The sequence below is a fragment of the Genypterus blacodes genome, unplaced genomic scaffold, assembly GCF_046128005.1.
Source record: "Genypterus blacodes isolate CSIRO-AG114 ecotype Tasmania unplaced genomic scaffold, CSIRO-AGI_Gbla_v1 ptg000061l_1, whole genome shotgun sequence".
NCBI classification, from domain to species: Eukaryota; Metazoa; Chordata; class Actinopteri; order Ophidiiformes; family Ophidiidae; genus Genypterus; species Genypterus blacodes.
The window spans coordinates 476,266-493,490 of NW_027466873.1; the positions used below are offsets into that span (position 1 = coordinate 476,266).

Consider the following 17,225-nt stretch of genomic DNA (forward strand, 5'->3'; position numbering starts at 1 on the left):
AGGAGCTGCAGGACTTGTACTGTGAATGACAGACCTCATTGTTTTTGTTGTGTAGATCAGAGCTTTGATGACGAAATACTGCAACCTGCTGGGGACAATCAGCTACATGCCACTGCTTGATATTCACAGTCTGATTCACGGCGAGGTCACAGTAAGAAACCTTTGACCTTTGACCTCAAGCCCATCTCATGACATCCACAGACTTGCAGTAAACAACCCGTTGGTTTGTTTGTCTGTCTGTCTGTCTGTCTGTTCCAGGTGGTCAATCAGGCTCTGCTTGCTAACCGTCACAGTATATCCCGTCTGGTGTGGCGCCTCCTGGAGGAGAACCTGCACAAGGAGGCGCTGCTTCATCTGCACTGGGAGGACGGGAGGAGCAACTGGAGGAGGAGAAGAATGAATGAGGTTATAGATGGGTTCAGGTGAGTGATTCATCAGGTCAGTCAGCTATGGTGAAGCTCCAGTCTGATGTTTAAATGTCATGAAGCTATTTCTCTCCTGATTGCACTCTGTCACCACGGTAACATATGCTCCAGATCAGCATATGTTTTATTACCGTTCCCCCTCCATGATATACACGAAGCCTCACACAGAATGCTTCAGGTGAGTCAATGTTTAATATTATTATATGTTATATTTTCATTGTAGGGAGGTGATAAACAGGGAGGCGGAGCCTGTGCCTGTCCATCAGATGGTGGATCAGATGAGACAAGTTCAGCAGGAAATGAGACAACAACGCTGTGACATCATCAGCAAACTCTGGTAACAGATACAACTGTAATTTTGTTAATCTGCATAAATGCGACAAATGTGTACAAGTTTTTCTCTAAGGTTACCGGCTCGCTCGGTGGGCGGAGCTGTTGTGTGTGGCCATAACCACCTCATGTCCTATCCCTGTGTTTCAGGTCCCTGACTCCGCCCACCTGCTCCACCGCTCTGGTCTCTGATTGGTTCAGGCAGCTGACAGATGTCAATAATCAGATTGGTAACTCTTAACTCTATTAACTCTGTTTGTTTGTTTATTCAAAGTTCAATATCACAGCCTGCCTGTGTGTGTATGTATGTGTGTGTGTGTGTGTGTGTGTGTGTGTGTGTGTGTGTGTGTTCAGACTGTCTTCATGTTGACTCCATGCATCAGATGCGCTGCTGCTATGAACAGAGGTGGCAGGAGCATCTGACTGAGATGGAGAACTTCAAGGTAACCACACACACACACACACACACACACACACACACACACACACACACACCGTCAGTTAAATGAAACAGAAACAATGTGATTGGCTGCATACACGTTGTCCTGTTTGCTCCTGCAGGAGGCGCTGTCAGCTCTGGAGCTGTCAGAGGAGGAGGTGCAAGATGTCATCAGCTCCCATGTCCTTCCTCTGATTGGACGGTGCCAGAGCCAGGCTGAAGACCGGATGGCTGCCTTAGATGTCAGTTACATTGAGAGTACACAGAGACACACAACATGTGTCAGTCAAAAATTACACAAATGCTGTCTGTCTGTCTGTTCCTGTCTGTCTCTGTAGGCGGGGTTTGATTCCCTGGCTTGCAATGCGCTTAGCATCGGTAGATGTGTGTTTGTTTTGATGCGTGGAGCAGCTTCACTATGGGAGACACACAACTGCCGTGTAGAGAGGAGAGAAGAAGAACTGGAGCGACGGCTAGATGACCTTCGACACACACAGGAAGAGGAAATACAGGTCAGACATCCTGTCAGAGCAAGTAAACCCCTCCCACGACACTATAGACCATCGCTCCTCATCGAACACCACATCTAACTCACAAGGAACTAGCGGTTACCATGGCTACACACAGATGTGTACCTATGTGCTTGTGCTGCGTCCCAGTGGTTGCTAGAGGGACGAGTGAAGACCTCCAGAAGACTCTAGCCAGTCCAAAAAAAAAAAAATCATTACCATAATCAGGCGGCTGTGATGTCTTCAATGTTCTGTTGTTGTTTTTCAGAGAAAGAAGATGCAGCTGGATGTGAGTCAGGAGGGCAACGAGGACGAGCTGAGGGCCTCCATGGACAAAACTGTCCTCTGCCTGCGGGAGGCCACAGAGAGGTAATGATGGTGTGATGCTAATCCTACAGTTAATGCTAAAGTTATGGAGGGTGAGGTCATGTGTGTGTGTGTGTGTGTGTGTGTGTGTGTGTGTGTGTGTGTGTGTGTGTGTGTGTGTGTGTGTGTGGGTGTGTGTGGGTGTGTGTAGCTGCAGACAGTGTTTCTCTGAGCAGTTGGAGGTGTTGGAGTGTTTCCCCTCTAAGCTGCTGGAGGAGCTTCAGACCTACAGCCGGAGCCTGAGCAGCTTCTACCACCTTAGCAACACCTACAGCCCGGTACAGTGATCAATAACATGATCCACAACATGATCAGTCAACCAAGCCATCAGTGCAGTCATCTTCTTCCTTCATTCCTCCTCAGAATCCAGAAGAACTGAGGAAAATCTACCCATCAATCAGCCTGGGTGTGTCTCCTGCCTGTCTGTCTGTCTGCCTTCCTGCCTGTCTCTGCCTCTCTGCCTGCCTGTCTCTATATGTCTCTCTGCCTGCCTCTCTGTCTCTCTGCCTCTCTGTCTGTATCAACACAGTCTTCTCTGGTTTGATCCTTGTTCAGTTTGCAATACAGCGGCTGAACCCATATCAGAAGAAAAGATGACAGAGAAACTTCCAGTCAGCACTGAGAACGACCCAGACTCGGCTCAGGCCTCTCAGGATTGGCTGGCTGAGGTGAACTTGACATCCAAATCTGATTGGCCAGTAATGATCAGCTTCTCAATAGTGCAGCATGTCAATATAGTGTGTGTGTGCATCTGTGTGTGTGTGCATCTGTGTGTGTGCATCTGTGTGTGTGTATGTGTGCATTACCCAGGCTGACTCCTCTATGGTGGACCTCTGTGACTTCAACCAATTAGTCATGTTTACATCATCTGGGGGCGGAGCTTACAGCGGCCCGGCCTTCAGATGCCTCGCCCCCAAACACCTACATGGTTTGGAGCAGGAAACAGAGCTGGTCCAGTTTCCTGTTGAGCTGCTGACGCACACACTGAGCCGGTACACACACGCACACACTCAGTCAGACTGTGGTGACCTCATCACAGTTACCTATGACCTGCATGACTTTCCTGTTTTGACTCTTTAGGGTACGGTCGCTGGTCTTTGACAACCTGGAGCAGCGTTTCCTTGATGTCCTCAGCTTGGCTGTTGCCATGGTGACAGACAAAAAGGAGGCTATGCTATTGAACCACGAACTCCAACTGCAGCAGCTGAACCCACAACACATGCAGACACACATATACGCCCCTCGCCTAGGTAACACGCACGCGTGCACACACACACACACACACACACAACCCTCTCTCTCCATCTATGCCTCCTCCAGGCTCCTGTGTCCTGTTGTCCCACTAGATCTCAGCTTCATGTCTGTTCCTCTTGTTGTTGAATCAGATGTTTATGTGTGTGTCTGTGTGTGTGTGTGTCTGTGTGTGTGTGTGTGTGTGTGTGTTTGTGTGTGTCTGTGTGTGTCTGTGTGTGTGTGTAGCTGAGCTGCAGCTCCACAGACTGTGTGTTGATGCCCACTGTCAGGAAGTGTTGGACAAGTTGTCCTCCTGCAGAGCGACTCTACAGGAGCTCCAGTCCACCATCAGCAGGAAGGACCAAGAGTTTGTCCTCACGCTGTCCAACATGGAGGACGATGCTCTCCGGGCCAACAGCAGCCACCGGTAACAACCCTCACATGATGCAGACTTACTGAACTCTGACCTTTAGAGTGCAGACACTTTTCATTCAGGTGAACCTTAATGAGACTGAGCCTAAGCACAATCTGTCTGTCTGTCTGTCTGTAGCCTGGATTCTCTAAGCTCCACCCTGCAGTGCTGTGAGGACCATCATATCAAACAGACCCAGCTCTCCATCTCCTCCTTCAGGCAGTCTGTTAGTGTCAGACTCCATGAGCTCAGAAATAAAACCACAGAGCTGCTGCATTCCTTCAAGTACGAGCGACACGACTACTCATGTTACTATGAAGTACTACTACACCTCTGGACACCTGTGGTACTGTTACTGCCTGTGTGTGTGCGTGTGTGTATGTGTGGTGTCGAGCAGGTTGTTCAGTGAAGGAGGAGGCTTCGCTCGTGAGGAGGTGGAGGTTTTCCACAGAAGGCTGAAGGACGACACCAAACGGATCAGTGCGACTGAGGAGTCCATCCTCACTGACCTCATGATCACTGAGTCCAAAAGCTTACAGCAGGCAAGGCCTCTTACCTTGGTGTGAATGTCAGGTCAAGGAAGCTTTATATGAGCCCATGTCACCATGGCAACATCAAAATAAATAGGTCCCCTCTCCATGTCTCCACTCCCCTCCCCTCCTCTCCCCCAGGTGAAAGAGGTCTCTGGTCGTTTAGGAGAGAAGCTTTCCCATCTGAAGGTTGAGGCGTCATTCATGGAGAAAATCCAGAAGCTTGTCGGCAAAACTCAAGTTCAACTTAGAGCTGAGGTACCTGTCTGTCTGTCTGTCTGTCTGTCTGTCTGTCTGTAAGCCCCAATGAGACATCCCCCTGAGTATCTCTCTCTCTCTCTCTCCCTCTCTCTCTCTCTCTCTCTCTCTCTCTCTCTCTCTCTCTCTCTGTGTTTCAGGTAGCATGCAGTGACCAGCAGAAGGCAGTGATCAGCAGCATTCTGGACAAGCTGAGGAAGATGATGGCGCACACACAGGTAAAGAGCACTTCACACAGCCCTCCATGACCCCCTGGTTTAAGGTCTGAGTTTAATCCTCCCTGACATGTCTGTTTGTCCCTCTGCAGGTGTCTCCAGATGAGGTTTTGTCTCTCCTGTCGTCTCTTAGTGTGGACCTCAGGTTTCGCTGTCAATACCTCCATTGTTTTCTGGTAGGTCACTTCCTGTCATCCTGGGCAATGTCTCAACCTTGGCCAGTATTTAGTGTTTGTGTGTGTGTGTGTGTGTGTGTGTGTGTGTGTGTGTGTGTGTGTGTGTGTGTGTGTGTGTGTGTGTAGAACCCCAGCTTGGCAGGTCTTGTCCCACAGCGCCCCCTGCAGGGAAGCTTCGCTCTGGCAACTCGCCCCAAATCCAGGAAGCAGGAGGGTCTGCCTCCTGACTCTGTGCAACTGTCCAGGGGGGGCGTGGCTCAGGCTGATGATGCTGTTTTAGGTGGGGCCGAGTTCATCAACAGGTACTAATGGAGTCTAGAGAAAAGCTCTCTCAAAGCAAAACCCCCCTCAGCTACCGGGAGTGTAAGGAAGCAAGAAGGGACCTTAGTTATACTTATACTTATCTATAGAGAATGAATAAATAAATATTTTCAATTTCATCACTTTTCATTTGAGATGGAGCTGTAACATCAGAGATTCTAATGCGTTTATAAAGTGTGATTGTGTGTGTGTGTGTGTGTTAGGAGGGGCTGTTTGTCCATCCGGACTGACAGAAGGTTCCAGGTTTTTGGATCCAAACCAGAGTCAGAACAAAACGCACAGTGAGTCCAAATAGGTCAAACACACACACACTCACACTCACACTCACACTCACACTCACACACAGTGTGAATCACACAGTGTTTGTCTTTGTGTGTGTGTGTGTGTGTGTGTGTGTGTGTGTGTGTGTGTGTGTGTGTGTGTGTGCATTTCAGGTCATTCGGCTCCGTTGTGGACAGTATCTTGTGGACGGCCTGTGACATCCTGCTTGTGGTTGCTGAGGTAACAAAGTGAAAATCTGTGAAATAACTTGAATGGATTTTTTTAGTTACATCATATTCTTGAAGAACATTTATCCACAAGACAATGTCCCTGTCCCTGTCCCTTTCTCTCTCTCTGTCTCTCTCTCCCTCTGTCTCTGTCTCTTTCTCTCGCTCTCTCTCTGTGTCTCTGCCTTCCTCTCTCTCTGTCTCTCCCTCTCAGGACTTCTACACGTCGGTTCGTCGTAGTATCAGCAGGTTCCACTTCCTCCCTGACACTTTGGACCAATGGGCAGAGAGCATGACGAGAAGGCTGCAGGGATATCAGCAACAGGCCAGGAGCTTCCAGACCAATAGCAGAAAAAGTAGCGCACACAAACTCTAAATGTCCCGACCTGTCTGTGTCTTGTCTCTCAGAGTTCGGGCTCAATTGTCTGTCTTTTAGAGTTTGGGGACCAGCTGTCTTTGTTGGAGGAGTTGCTGAGGTCATTGCCAGCTGTTTTAATCAGCAATCATGAGCAACAACAAGAGGCGGGGCTTAAAGAGGAAGTGGGTGGGTTCAGACTGATTCTGAAGGGGATGATAACTGCCAGCGAGAAGGAAAAGGTAGGTGGTTGGGGATCACAACTCATCAATCATCCCTCCTTCAGCAGATAACAGTGAGCAGGTTACTTCCTGTCTGTGTTTCAGAGTCGTCTCCTCGCTGAGCTCCGTCTCTCTCTGAGTCAGGACGAGCTGCAAGACCTGAACAGCAGAGAGCTGCTCAGACAGCAGCAACTCAACAGCGCCACCTGCTGCTCACACCAGCAGCTGCAGGTGGGAAAGCAGAAGGAGCTGGTGAATGTGGTGAACATAGTGATTGTTGTCATAGTGATCCAGATGTTTCTTATCATTGCAGGTGTGTGTGCAAACCAGAGGGGAGGGGTTTGTGACATCACTGGCTTCTCTGACAGAGAACTTCCTGTTTCAACTGGACCAACTGTTGACAGCTGCAGGTAACCTTTGACCCTCAATCAGCCTGATGACAGCTGCAGGTAACCTTTGACCTTTCCCCTCCTCTTTCTGGTTCACAATGCATTTTATGTGTGTTTCTTTTTCCATGGGAACAGATACTGTCCTGCACCAGTCAACTCCCTTGTCTGAAGACTGTGCTGTTACCGTGGAGAAAACAAGGCAGCAGCCCTTCGCAGATAACAGGTGACATGTGACCTCTGACTTTGGTTGTATCCTAATGTGCTGACTCACTGATTTCAGTGCACAGGTTGAGTCAATCAGAGTCCAGTTCATGATTTCACTTTACGTGTCTGCTCATCACCACACTCCCAAAATCCCCACAATGCATCTGGAGAAGTAGCATCGCGATCGAATGTCTAGTTTGATTTAATATTATTGTTAAACTCACAGTTTCTCTAAGTGACATGATGACGTCATACAATAATGAACATATATTACTAATGCTATAATGCTGAGGTCAGCATGAGTCAGGTTCACGCAGGGCCTCAATGGAAAGAGTCTAAGATAATGATATGACACACACACACATACACACACACTGGTCATAGTAGGACATGTCAGCACTGCTTCCTGTTGTACTTTGCTGTTTATTGTTTTTCAGCTCCTTCAAAGTAAAAACCTCTCAGCTGTCAGGAAACTCAAATGATTTTATTGTGAAATACCTAAAGCTCTTTTACAGCCACAGTGTTACATTTTGTGTGTGTTTGTGTGTGTGTGTGTCAGGACCTGGCCAGGTATACCGCATCTGTCGCCCCCTGCTGAATGTGTCTCTGCAATGCCATCCTCTGATGCCATGGCAACCACCGCATCGATCACCACAGCCAAGTTCACAGTCAGACATCAGGCTGTTATCAAACAAAGAGACGCTGCTGTGGAGGTACACACACACACACACGCACACACAGTATACGTCTAGGAAGATTTTAAGTTAACTTGGACACTCACATCGTGTGTGTGTGTGTGTTTCAGAGATTCAAGCAGCTCTACAGGTCAGAGTTTTTACGCTCAGATGCTGACAGAAGCAGACAACTGAAGGAACAGGAGAGATGGAACACACACTGGCAGAGACAGATGCACACACTCACACATTAACACACACTGGCAGCGACAGATACACACATTAACACACACACACTGCCTCTGGTCTTTTTCTGTGTGGTGTCATCATAATCCTAAACTGTCTTGTGTTTGTTAATAAACCAATCAGAAGCAGAGTCTCTCTCTTGTATATCCATCAGCTCTGATCAACAAAAAGGTCGATACATTTAGACTCCCAGGAATCATCAAAACTCAATCTGGGACATTTGACTTAACTTCGATTTGGATATCACTGCTAAAAATAAAAGATGCAATGAATTTATGATGGAATGTTTAATGCAGAATCAGGATGAAGAACCTGAGTCACTATGAGACATGTGATCTCTAATCAGGCTCAGCTTCCTCCCCTCCAGGTTGATTAATTAATGAGCAGTCATGATTTTAAAACATTTTATGTGCCATTCAGGTTATAAACATTAATACAAATTACAAAATATTAAGAAAAAAAACCACAAAACCTCCTGAAACAATGAAAAACCAACAAATAATAATCAAAGTTCCTACAGTTGCTACATAGTAACAAGCTCTGATCAGCTGGTTGTTATTGACACGCAACCAATCATCATTCTCCATCTGTGATGTCGTCGCCACTCATTTGCATACAGGGTGGCCTGCACAGATGACCTCCGACCCTTTACCCAGCGATCCTTTGTGGACTGTTTTCTCCGGTCACAGGAGACAGGTCTGAGTGGAGGATTGGTCTGAAGCGGTGGGCGTGGTCTGGAGGAGGTCTTGGGGAGTTCAGGACTCATGTTCAGGGTTCAGGTTGGAGATCTTGTCGATGGACTGCAGCAGCTGAGAGACCAACCGTAGAGTCTCTGCTCCTCCAAGAAGCTGTCTGAGAGTGAGACAGGCAGGCAGACGTGTTACAGCTGATCATTCATGATAATCATTTAAAAATCTCCCATTTCATCATTTTGATTATGATGAGCCACACCCACAGGAAAATAAAGTGGGCGTTGCCTATGATGACTAAGTTACTGACTGAATGGAGGAGTGGGCGTGGCTTGTTGTCTTGTTCAGGTACTCAGCCGCTATCTGAGCCTTTTGTCTCATCGCCATGACCACCTCTGACTCCGCCTCCTTCATAAGCTCGTTGTCCACGCGGTAAGTGTCGACCTGAACCTGACACACACAGAGACACTTGATAAGTTGGTTCAGTGTCAGTTGTTGTTGAAAGTGTCTAATTGATCATAAGATTGATCAGTGATTCACAGATTAGTTTGATTCTAACTGGTGTCTGTTTTTCTCTTTCCAGAGACATCCAGTAAAAAACAATCCAGTTATCCATCAATAATTACAATAATAATCAATAACTGTCTAATTATGTACTTCTGAGGTCATGACCTGTCTCTCTTACCTGTAGCTGTTTCACCTCTTGTTTCAGTTTGGTAACGCTGCTCTCAGCCTTCAATGCTCGTTTCTGTAAGAGAGGGAGACAGGCAGACAGACAGATGAACACAGAGAGGGAGACGGGCAGAAAGACAAGACACTTTGAATGCAGTGCTGCAGTGTGTTAACCTGCAGTTCCTTTGATGACCACTAGCTGCTACTGTAAACATCAAACCAAAGGTTGAAACATTTCTCTCTTATATAGGATTTCAGTTGGAGTTTGGCCACGCCCCTTTCCACTTGAGCATCAAAGTGTCGCTATAAGACGAGTGCAGAATTAGAACGGGACATGTGAAGAAGCCAAGCAGCAGAGAGCCAAGCAGTGAGGGGGAGCTTCACGTTCATATGGACAACTCGCCACTAGCATTGATTGAAGACTATGTCATGGGGGAGGAGCTTGTCTGACTGACAGCAGACTTATTGGCACGCTAATGCTTGGGGGAGGGGCTTGTTTGACTGACAGCGGACTTATCAGAACGTACGGTCATGTGCTTCAGGTTCTGCTCCACTGACTGCACCATGCTCTCCAGGTCCTGAGCCTCCTGCTCCTCCTGCCGCCTCCTCTGGAACAGCTCCTCTGACAGCTTGGCCGACCTGAGAGACACAGAGGCATGCTGGGTAATTACTACCTCACTCACACTCTGGAGTTGGAGAGATGGACAGAGAGAGGTCATTGTTCTGTCAGTTTGTAGGTATGACGGTCAAAGGGCCCTGGCTAACCTAGGTAACCCCACCTGGGTAACCTAGGTAACCTCTGCTTAGAGACTCAGCAGGTGCTCACCTGTGTTCACTGACGGCCCATTTCTTCTGCAGCCCCTTGATGGTTCTCCTCAGCATGACGTTCTCCTGCTTCAGCTGGAACACACACACACACACACACACACACACACACACACACACACACACACACACACACACACACACACACACACACACACACACACACACACACACACACACACACACACACACACACACACACACACACACACACACACACACACACACACACACACACACACACACACACACACACTAAAGGGTCAATGAAATGTCACCCTGAAATGTGGAGATGCGTCAGAGGTCACTGAGCCCTCTTTGCATGGTGTGAACCTGCATCAGTGTGTGAGTATGTGTGAGGTCTAGAGTACCTGCTGCATGTCAGCGCTCCTTCTACAGGAGGTGAGAGCTTCTGCCTCCTCGTCCGTCTCGTAGTTCTCCACCTCTGTCCCTCCTGCTCCTCCAAGATGCTCCTCAGGCTTGGAGGAGAACCTAATTTCATTCAGAGACATCCAGAAACTCAAAAGAGGTTTTGTTCATCTTAAACACACTGCAAGAAGGTTAACAGAGGAGATGTTATGGAGGGTTTGGTGTTCATTTACTATAGTGTTCAGGGTGGTTGCAAAGGTGTTCTAGATGGTTCCTGGGGCTGTTGCTATGGTCACGATTGCTATGGCCAACGTGTTTTCATGGCTCTGAGTGTTGATCATACACGTCAATCAAACATTACCTGGTTGTCTCCTCCTCCTCAGTGCACAGGGAGGAGGTGCGGTCTACAGAGGCACACTGGAAGCTCTGCCTCCAGCCTTCCTCCTCCTCCTCCTCCTCCTCCTCCTCATTAGCCTGCAGAAAGTAGGGGCAGAGGTTAAAGAGTGACGATGACCACGCTTCCCTACTCCTACCTATACACCCCCTCCGCCCCCCCTGCAGACATGACATGTGATACTGAGCAAAACAAATGAACTTGAACTGACTTGTTGAGGTCACTGATGATGTCATCGTACCTGTGGTGCCAAACTGGGGTCAACAAAGAAACAGCTCCTGACCTCAGTGTCAAAGGTCAAACTCTCTGGGTCAAAGGTCACACTCTCTGGGTCAAACTCAAACAACTTCTGGCTGCTACTGGCCTACAGATAGACAGACAGGCAGACAGGGTGACAGACAGACAGGAATCATTAAATGTCCACCACAGCTCCTGAAGGACCCTCTGCAGCTGACCTGTCTCACCTCCCCGTCTGTGTGCTGCTGGTCATGGTCCTCGTCCTCGTCTTGGTCCTGGTTCTTCCAGCGTAGGAACTCTCTGAAGGAGAAGGGGTTCAGCTGCTCCTCCTCCTGCTGTTCGTCTGTGAGGAGACACAAACGTTAATGTGTCACCCTGTGCTGGGTTGAAGTAGAAAGTTAATACTGATCGATAAGGAGGCAGCTGGCATACATCTGCAGGTCCTGCTGGTCAGGATCAAAACTTATCAATCGTCCCTGGTACCTCACGGTCCATCCAGAGAGATAAAGGAGCAGAGCCTCACCGTCTGTGATGATCAGAGACTTAGCAGAGCTCTTCTGTTTGGACATGATGATGATGATGATGATGACAGACGGGTTACTGGTTTTTGATTATTAATCTGTCATCGACTCAACTTGTCCCACCGCGTCCCTGCCGAGCGGACGGACAAGCCAAACCCGGAAACACCAGGGCCCCCACGTGATCCAGCTCCTAACTTGTTATTGGCGTGGCTCAGCTATGACGTAGGAGGAAACCGCTGCACAAAGAGCCGCATCAAACGATCCCGGGAAATTCTGCAACACGTGTCCGCTCGAAGCGCCTTCTGTCCGGCCACCGTGTCAGAGCAGCGCCGGGGAGCCTGGAGCGTCTGAGCGGTGAGTGGCTGCTCGTTCAGCCATCGCTTTTTATCCCGGGTGAGTCGGGCCCCGCCCCGCCCCGCCCCGGCCCGGCCCGGTCCGGCCCGACCCGAGCTGACAGACCGACCACATCTGGGCTGGGTGTTCCGGGTTCCGGGTTTTGTTTTTGCTTTGTTTTAAACACTTGAGGCTGTTTGATTTGTCCCTCAGTAGTTGACAGCCGGTGGGCGGAGCCAGCAGCTGGTCCTGGTCCGGTTCTCTCTCAGTTCTCTCTAACTGGAGTACTGCATGAATAAACGGTTAATTTCCGCATAGGAAGTTTACAGTCTTGAAGCCCGGAACACGGAACCTTAAGATACGAATCAGATTTATTCCGAAACTAGCAACAACAGGAAATTCATTCCAGGTGTTATCAGATCCACATACAACTATACGTATTTAACAAATGTAAATACAAGTTGTTGATATTATCACATAATATTCCAAATTAAAATTTGCAATATTTAGACTTTTTCTGATGAATGAAGAACGCAGTCAAACTCTCATGTGATCATAATGTAAATAATCTCTGATCCTCAGCTGGAACATGTCTGAAGAAATGGGCCGGCCGGTGGGTCCGACCCCCCAGTCTGCCTCTCAGTCCCAGGCCACCCAGTCCACTCAGTCGCCATCCCAAGTTCAGTCCACCTTGTCTCCGTCCCAGGCTAAGTCCCAGGATGCCTCCAGTTCATCCAGTGGGCCCACTTCAGGCAGCCAGACGTCCAGTGGCTCTGGGACATTGAGCAGCGTTGACACTCTGCCTGTCACTCTGCCGTCTGTCCCAGAGGAGCCCGAACCTCAACCCTGGGGACGACTGCTGCCCATGGCAACGGGCTTCAGAGCCCTCGGCAAGTACACATGCTTACTGTTTGTTTACAGACTGTAGAGGAGAAGGACCCTTCTGTCTGTCTGTCTGTCGACTGTCTGTCTCTCTGTGTGTCTGTTTACAGACTGTCTAGAGGAGGAGTACCTGTTTGTTTGTTTGTTTACAGACTGTTAAGAGGACAAGTACCTGTTTGTTTGTTTGTTTGTTTGTTTACAGACTGTTTAGAGGACCAGTACCTGTTTGTGTTTGTTTACAGACTGTTTAGAGGACCAGTACCTGTTTGGACGGGGCTCTAAGTGTAACTATATCCTGGATGATCTGGACCACAGAGGATCTCAGTCATTCAGGATCTACAGCAAGAAACATTTCAGGATTTACAGAGTGAGTGTCTTTAGGAGACATTCTCTTATCAGACATTATTATGACGATAGCTTGTTCCCCTAGTTTTACCCATCCTGACTCTCTCTGTCTTTCTTTTTCTGTCTCTTTTGTTCAGGAAGGGAACACTGTGTATGTTGAAGACTTCAGTAACAATGGGACGTTTGTGGACGGGACACTGATTGGTCGAGACAGGAAGCTTCCTCTGGTCAACAACGCCGTGCTGTCCCTGTCCACTGAGCGCAACCGAGGTGGGAAACATCAAATCAAATACAAATGGAATTTATTCTGAAAGGCTCTGTCTAATCTCTGTCTCTCTCTGCCTGTCCCTCTCTCTGTCTGTCTGTCTCTCTCTATCTGCAGTGTTTGTATTCATTGACCTGATGACAGACGACAGGAGCAATTTGCCCAAAGAGCTCCAGGACAAATACCTATTAACCCGCAAGATTGGAACGTAAGCATCACAAGTACTACTAAGTGTACTGCTGCCTGTACAGTGTAAGTGGTCCTCCCCTGTCCTAACCCTAACCCTAACCCTGTCCCCTGTCCAGAGGGGTGTGTGGGGAGGTCCGGCTGGCCTTTGACAGGTCCACCTGTCAGAAGTTTGCTGCGAAAATCATCGATAAGAAGAATTTCCAGTCTGAAGGGGTGAGTCAAGGTGTGCTCTCTGATTGGCTCACAGCTCTGCTCTCTGATTGGCTGACAGGGAGACAGTGATCAAGTGATGCATTTTGTCCACTCGCAGACAGCCACACGTAACGCCGAGAGAGAGATCGAGATCCTTCAAAGGATCGATCATGTAAGTGTGACACTGAGTAGACGCACTTCTACTCTAGCTCTAGTTATGCTCTTAGCTGTTGGTTTAGGAAGGAAATGCGCTTACGATTTCTTTTGACCTGAAGTTCTTTTATCTACCTTTGTTGAACACACTTATGTAAGTCGCTTTGGATAAAAGCGTCTGCTAAATGACCGTAATGTAATGTAATGTAATGTAATGTAATGATCACATGATCACACAGACTGAAGCTCTAATGTGAAGATGTGACTTTTTCACAGCCATGTTTGATAAAGACCAAGGACTTCTACCAGACGGAGGACAGTTATTACATCATCCTGGAGCTGTGAGTCCTCTTGTCTGTCCTCCTAAATGAAAGTTGGTTATTTCACAATCAATTTGACTGATCTACACCCCCTGACCCCCCCAGGATGGAAGGAGGTGAACTGTTCCAGAAGGTGAAGACTCAGAAGCAGCTGGATGAGTCTGTGGCCAAACTTTATTTTTATCAGATGCTGCGAGCAGTGGAGGTGGGTGGAGCCAAATACCTAGTCAGCTCTGTTGCTATAGTGACAAGTGTGAACAATAGGTGTTTGTGTTTGTGTGTCAGTACCTCCACAGTAATGGAATCATCCACAGAGATCTCAAACCTGAAAATGTCCTGCTGGCCTCTCAGGAGGACATCTGTCTCATCAAGGTAACTCATCTTGGTCGTGGTTGGCGGTTTGGGTGAGATGGAGGTTCAGGTAGCTTGGGTCCTCTCAGTGTGTGTTTACGTGTGTCAGGTGACAGATTTTAATCAGTCTCGGATCTTGGAGGAGGCAGCATTGATGCGGACATTATGTGGGACGCCATCGTACCTGGCACCTGAGGTCCTCACGCGTGCGACCACCACAGGATACGGGATCGCCGTGGACGCATGGAGCCTCGGAGTGCTCCTCTTCGTCTGGTTGGCTTGCTCGCCCAATACACCGCTTGCTCACTCAAGTTCTGAGTGAAGACCATGTTTGGTAATCTGTCTCTCTGCCTGTCTGTCTGTCTCTCTCTGTCTGTCTGCCTGTCTCTGTGTCTTGCTCTCTCGATGCCTGTCTGTCCCTTCTGCTCTCTCTCTATTTGTGTCTCTCTCTCAGTCTGGGTGGTTATCCTCCCTTCCATGAGAGTTTTGGTCACCAGTCGATCTCTGATCAGATCGTTCGTGGAGAGTTCACCATGGTTCCCTCCAAGTGGAAACACGTTTCTGACGCAGGTAATACTGCAGTACTGTTACACGTTGATACTCACTGTTGTACTCTAGCAGTTCTGTGTTAATGTGCTGACTGACTGTGTACAGCGAAGGATGTGGTGAGGAAGCTGCTGGTGGTGGATCCCTCTCAGAGGATGACCATAGCAGAGGCCCTGCAGCACCGCTGGTTACAGGTCAGTGTATCAATAATCACAGGCTGTGGCCTGGTCTGCAGTCTCAGCAAGTAAACTGGAGCCTAGGAGACTTGTTCTGGATTACTTAAAGTGATTACTTGTGGAGTATTTTTCTATCGGAGCACTGATGCTTTTACTCTGAAGGTGTACTTCCTGATTCCCTGATGTTTTTGTATGTAGGACCCTGAGATGTTGGGCCAAGCACAAAAACTCATGTACCCTACAGATGCTGCTGCCATGGTAACCACACACATGAGCATACACACACACACACTCAGGTGTTCCTCTTTAGGTGGTAAAGTAACAAACTTAATGTTTCATGATATATTCAGACATCAGAGAAACTAAATTGCTGCATTCTACGGCCAAATATTTCCTTAATAATGACCCCTGAACTCGATGACCTCTGAACTTGATGACAGGCGCGTATTTATTTCACATCACAACACCAAGAGCTGAATGCATTCTTGGCTAGCTGAAGACTGGCATTGTGACACCACGGGATCGAACTACAAAGTACATGTCGTAGTGATGTGGCCTCTAAACTTGAGCTACTGCTGCTGTTTTGCTCACAGATGTACCTTCGATTCTTATTCAGAAAGCGAATTTTCCGACGTTCTGACCCTGGCAGTACAGGTTCATTTACAAAAAAAAATCACAATTTCACAATGAATGTAAATCTATAATTGAACTTGATCTCTGAACATGCAACACTTGTGAGCAGCACAAAGGTTTGTGGGATAGTTAGTTAGAACCTGAAATGAGATGTGGCTCCATGTTCACTGTAATGGCTGAAGTTGTCCGTCAGCAGGAGGCGGGACCAGCGCAGCAGGAGGCGGGACCACTGCAGCAAGAGGCTGGGCTGTCAGCAGCAGCATCCAGGAGGAAGAGGAGAAGAGAAGACGATGAAGAAGATAAGGAACATCAAGCCAAGAAGAGTCAAGCCCTGCCCCTCGCCAGGCCGTAGTCGTGGCAGCCAATCACAGGCTGCCTCTGATGTCACGTGACTGTAGATAATGTTTCATTCATGTGCTGATTATTAGTTTTAGTTGTTTCCACTCCTGCCATTTCATTTAAAAAGAATAAAAAAAAAAGGGAATTTAAAAATCATCCTGCATGTAAATAAAAATTCAAGTTTTACAAAAAAAGTTAATAAATACAATTTTCACTTTCAATTTTCATTTACTGAATCACAGGAAACTTTCTCGTGAATTCTAAGACACACATGCTGGTTCTCCTGTTTCTTTCGGATCTCCAGATAGTGGACACACATGTTATTGATGTTAACACAGCGGTCAGCTGAGCAGCAAAAACTTGTAGCGTAGCGTAAACATTCCTGAGTGGTGTTCTCTACGGGGGGGAAGAGCTAGACAGAAGGTTACTGGTGCCTGCTCATTACCGACACTGTCCAATGAGAACCTACACCTGAGACATGAGCCTGAACTTGCAGAAGAGCCAATGAGCCAGACTGGAGAGAAGTGAAGAACGGTGATATATAAAAGAGTCTACAATAATAACTTAATAACTAATACACATTTTTTTCCCAATGATTTAATCAAATCTTAAGTTAAAGTTATAAATTCAGAACAGTTCAGCTGTGAAAGCTTACTTTGACGATTCAAACAGGAAGTCATTATCTGTGGCTAATTTGTCTTATTTTGAAGGACAAACAAATCACAGTCAGAAATACTTGATGGTGCTTGATGTTGATCGAGGTTTTGGCTTTCAACGCTAATTTAGAAAGCTTTGAATAGAAATAACGCCTTGTCTTTTAAAACATCCAATATTGATAACAATCACAAAATGTAAAAATTCCAAACATACAGCAACATAAAAACTGCAGCACTTCCTGTAGTGGTGATGCTGATGATGACGTAGCTGGTTATGTAAATTACAGGAAAAAAACCTCCTCCTGTGATTCGCGGGAAAAGCTACAAAATGGCGGCTGTCGAAATTT

The 17,225-nt window shown here is 47.6% G+C and overlaps 3 protein-coding genes across 5 annotated transcripts; 2 read left to right on the top strand and 1 right to left on the bottom strand.

Moving 5' to 3' along the window:
• The first annotated feature begins 1,376 nt into the window (after nt 1–1,376).
• LOC143003476 (coiled-coil domain-containing protein 180-like) lies at nt 1,377–8,147 on the top strand. Its single transcript, XM_076154194.1, has 24 exons — nt 1,377–1,436; nt 1,533–1,706; nt 1,972–2,072; nt 2,221–2,347; nt 2,433–2,475; nt 2,625–2,737; nt 2,880–3,061; nt 3,150–3,319; nt 3,549–3,729; nt 3,853–3,999; nt 4,112–4,256; nt 4,386–4,502; nt 4,643–4,720; nt 4,810–4,893; nt 5,020–5,195; nt 5,418–5,495; nt 5,649–5,715; nt 5,917–6,058; nt 6,139–6,299; nt 6,384–6,509; nt 6,592–6,688; nt 6,803–6,890; nt 7,431–7,584; nt 7,677–8,147. The coding sequence occupies exons 1-24, from the start codon at nt 1,422–1,424 to the stop codon at nt 7,797–7,799; spliced, it is 2,889 nt and encodes a 962-aa protein (XP_076010309.1). The 5' UTR covers nt 1,377–1,421; the 3' UTR covers nt 7,800–8,147.
• A 34-nt stretch (nt 8,148–8,181) lies between these two features.
• On the bottom strand, nt 8,182–11,712 carry entr1 (endosome associated trafficking regulator 1). Its single transcript, XM_076154199.1, has 10 exons — nt 11,501–11,712; nt 11,205–11,320; nt 10,982–11,104; nt 10,708–10,820; nt 10,349–10,469; nt 9,979–10,052; nt 9,680–9,791; nt 9,166–9,228; nt 8,791–8,930; nt 8,182–8,643 (listed from the first exon to the last, which is right to left on the bottom strand). Exons 1-10 carry the CDS (start codon nt 11,544–11,546, stop codon nt 8,547–8,549), a joined length of 1,005 nt encoding a protein of 334 aa, XP_076010314.1. The 5' UTR covers nt 11,547–11,712; the 3' UTR covers nt 8,182–8,546.
• chek2 (checkpoint kinase 2) lies at nt 11,712–16,380 on the top strand. Of its 3 annotated transcripts, none has more exons than XM_076154196.1 (15): nt 11,712–11,852; nt 12,414–12,721; nt 12,956–13,080; nt 13,196–13,328; nt 13,441–13,531; nt 13,629–13,725; nt 13,823–13,876; nt 14,134–14,198; nt 14,283–14,382; nt 14,463–14,549; nt 14,638–14,801; nt 14,983–15,098; nt 15,183–15,268; nt 15,449–15,508; nt 16,077–16,380. In XM_076154196.1, the coding sequence occupies exons 2-15, from the start codon at nt 12,421–12,423 to the stop codon at nt 16,233–16,235; spliced, it is 1,638 nt and encodes a 545-aa protein (XP_076010311.1). In that variant the 5' UTR covers nt 11,712–11,852; nt 12,414–12,420; the 3' UTR covers nt 16,236–16,380. The 3 variants fall into 3 exon arrangements, with proteins under 3 accessions (XP_076010311.1, XP_076010313.1, XP_076010312.1); XM_076154198.1 differs by having other exon boundaries at nt 16,080–16,380; XM_076154197.1 differs by having other exon boundaries at nt 11,736–11,891.
• Nucleotides 16,381–17,225: the final 845 nt, after the last annotated feature.

Bases quoted from the DNA above. Each gene is read 5' to 3' on its own strand.
- entr1 (XM_076154199.1), bottom strand. From the start codon at position 11,546: ATGTCCAAACAGAAGAGCTCTGCTAAGTCTCTGATCATCACAGACG. The intron at 11,105-11,204 runs GTGAGACAGGTC...GTCTATCTGTAG, and splicing joins AGCAGCACACAGACGGGGAG to GCCAGTAGCAGCCAGAAGTT. The intron at 8,931-9,165 runs GTAAGAGAGACA...TGTGTGTGTCAG, and splicing joins AAGAGGTGAAACAGCTACAG to GTTCAGGTCGACACTTACCG.
- chek2 (XM_076154196.1), top strand. From the start codon at position 12,421: ATGTCTGAAGAAATGGGCCGGCCGGTGGGTCCGACCCCCCAGTCTGCC. The intron at 12,722-12,955 runs GCAAGTACACAT...GTTTGTTTACAG, and splicing joins AACGGGCTTCAGAGCCCTCG to ACTGTTTAGAGGACCAGTAC. The intron at 13,726-13,822 runs GTGAGTCAAGGT...GTCCACTCGCAG, and splicing joins AGAATTTCCAGTCTGAAGGG to ACAGCCACACGTAACGCCGA.
- LOC143003476 (XM_076154194.1), top strand. The intron at 4,257-4,385 runs GCAAGGCCTCTT...CCTCTCCCCCAG, and splicing joins AGTCCAAAAGCTTACAGCAG to GTGAAAGAGGTCTCTGGTCG. The intron at 6,059-6,138 runs GTAGCGCACACA...TCTGTCTTTTAG, and splicing joins CCAGACCAATAGCAGAAAAA to AGTTTGGGGACCAGCTGTCT.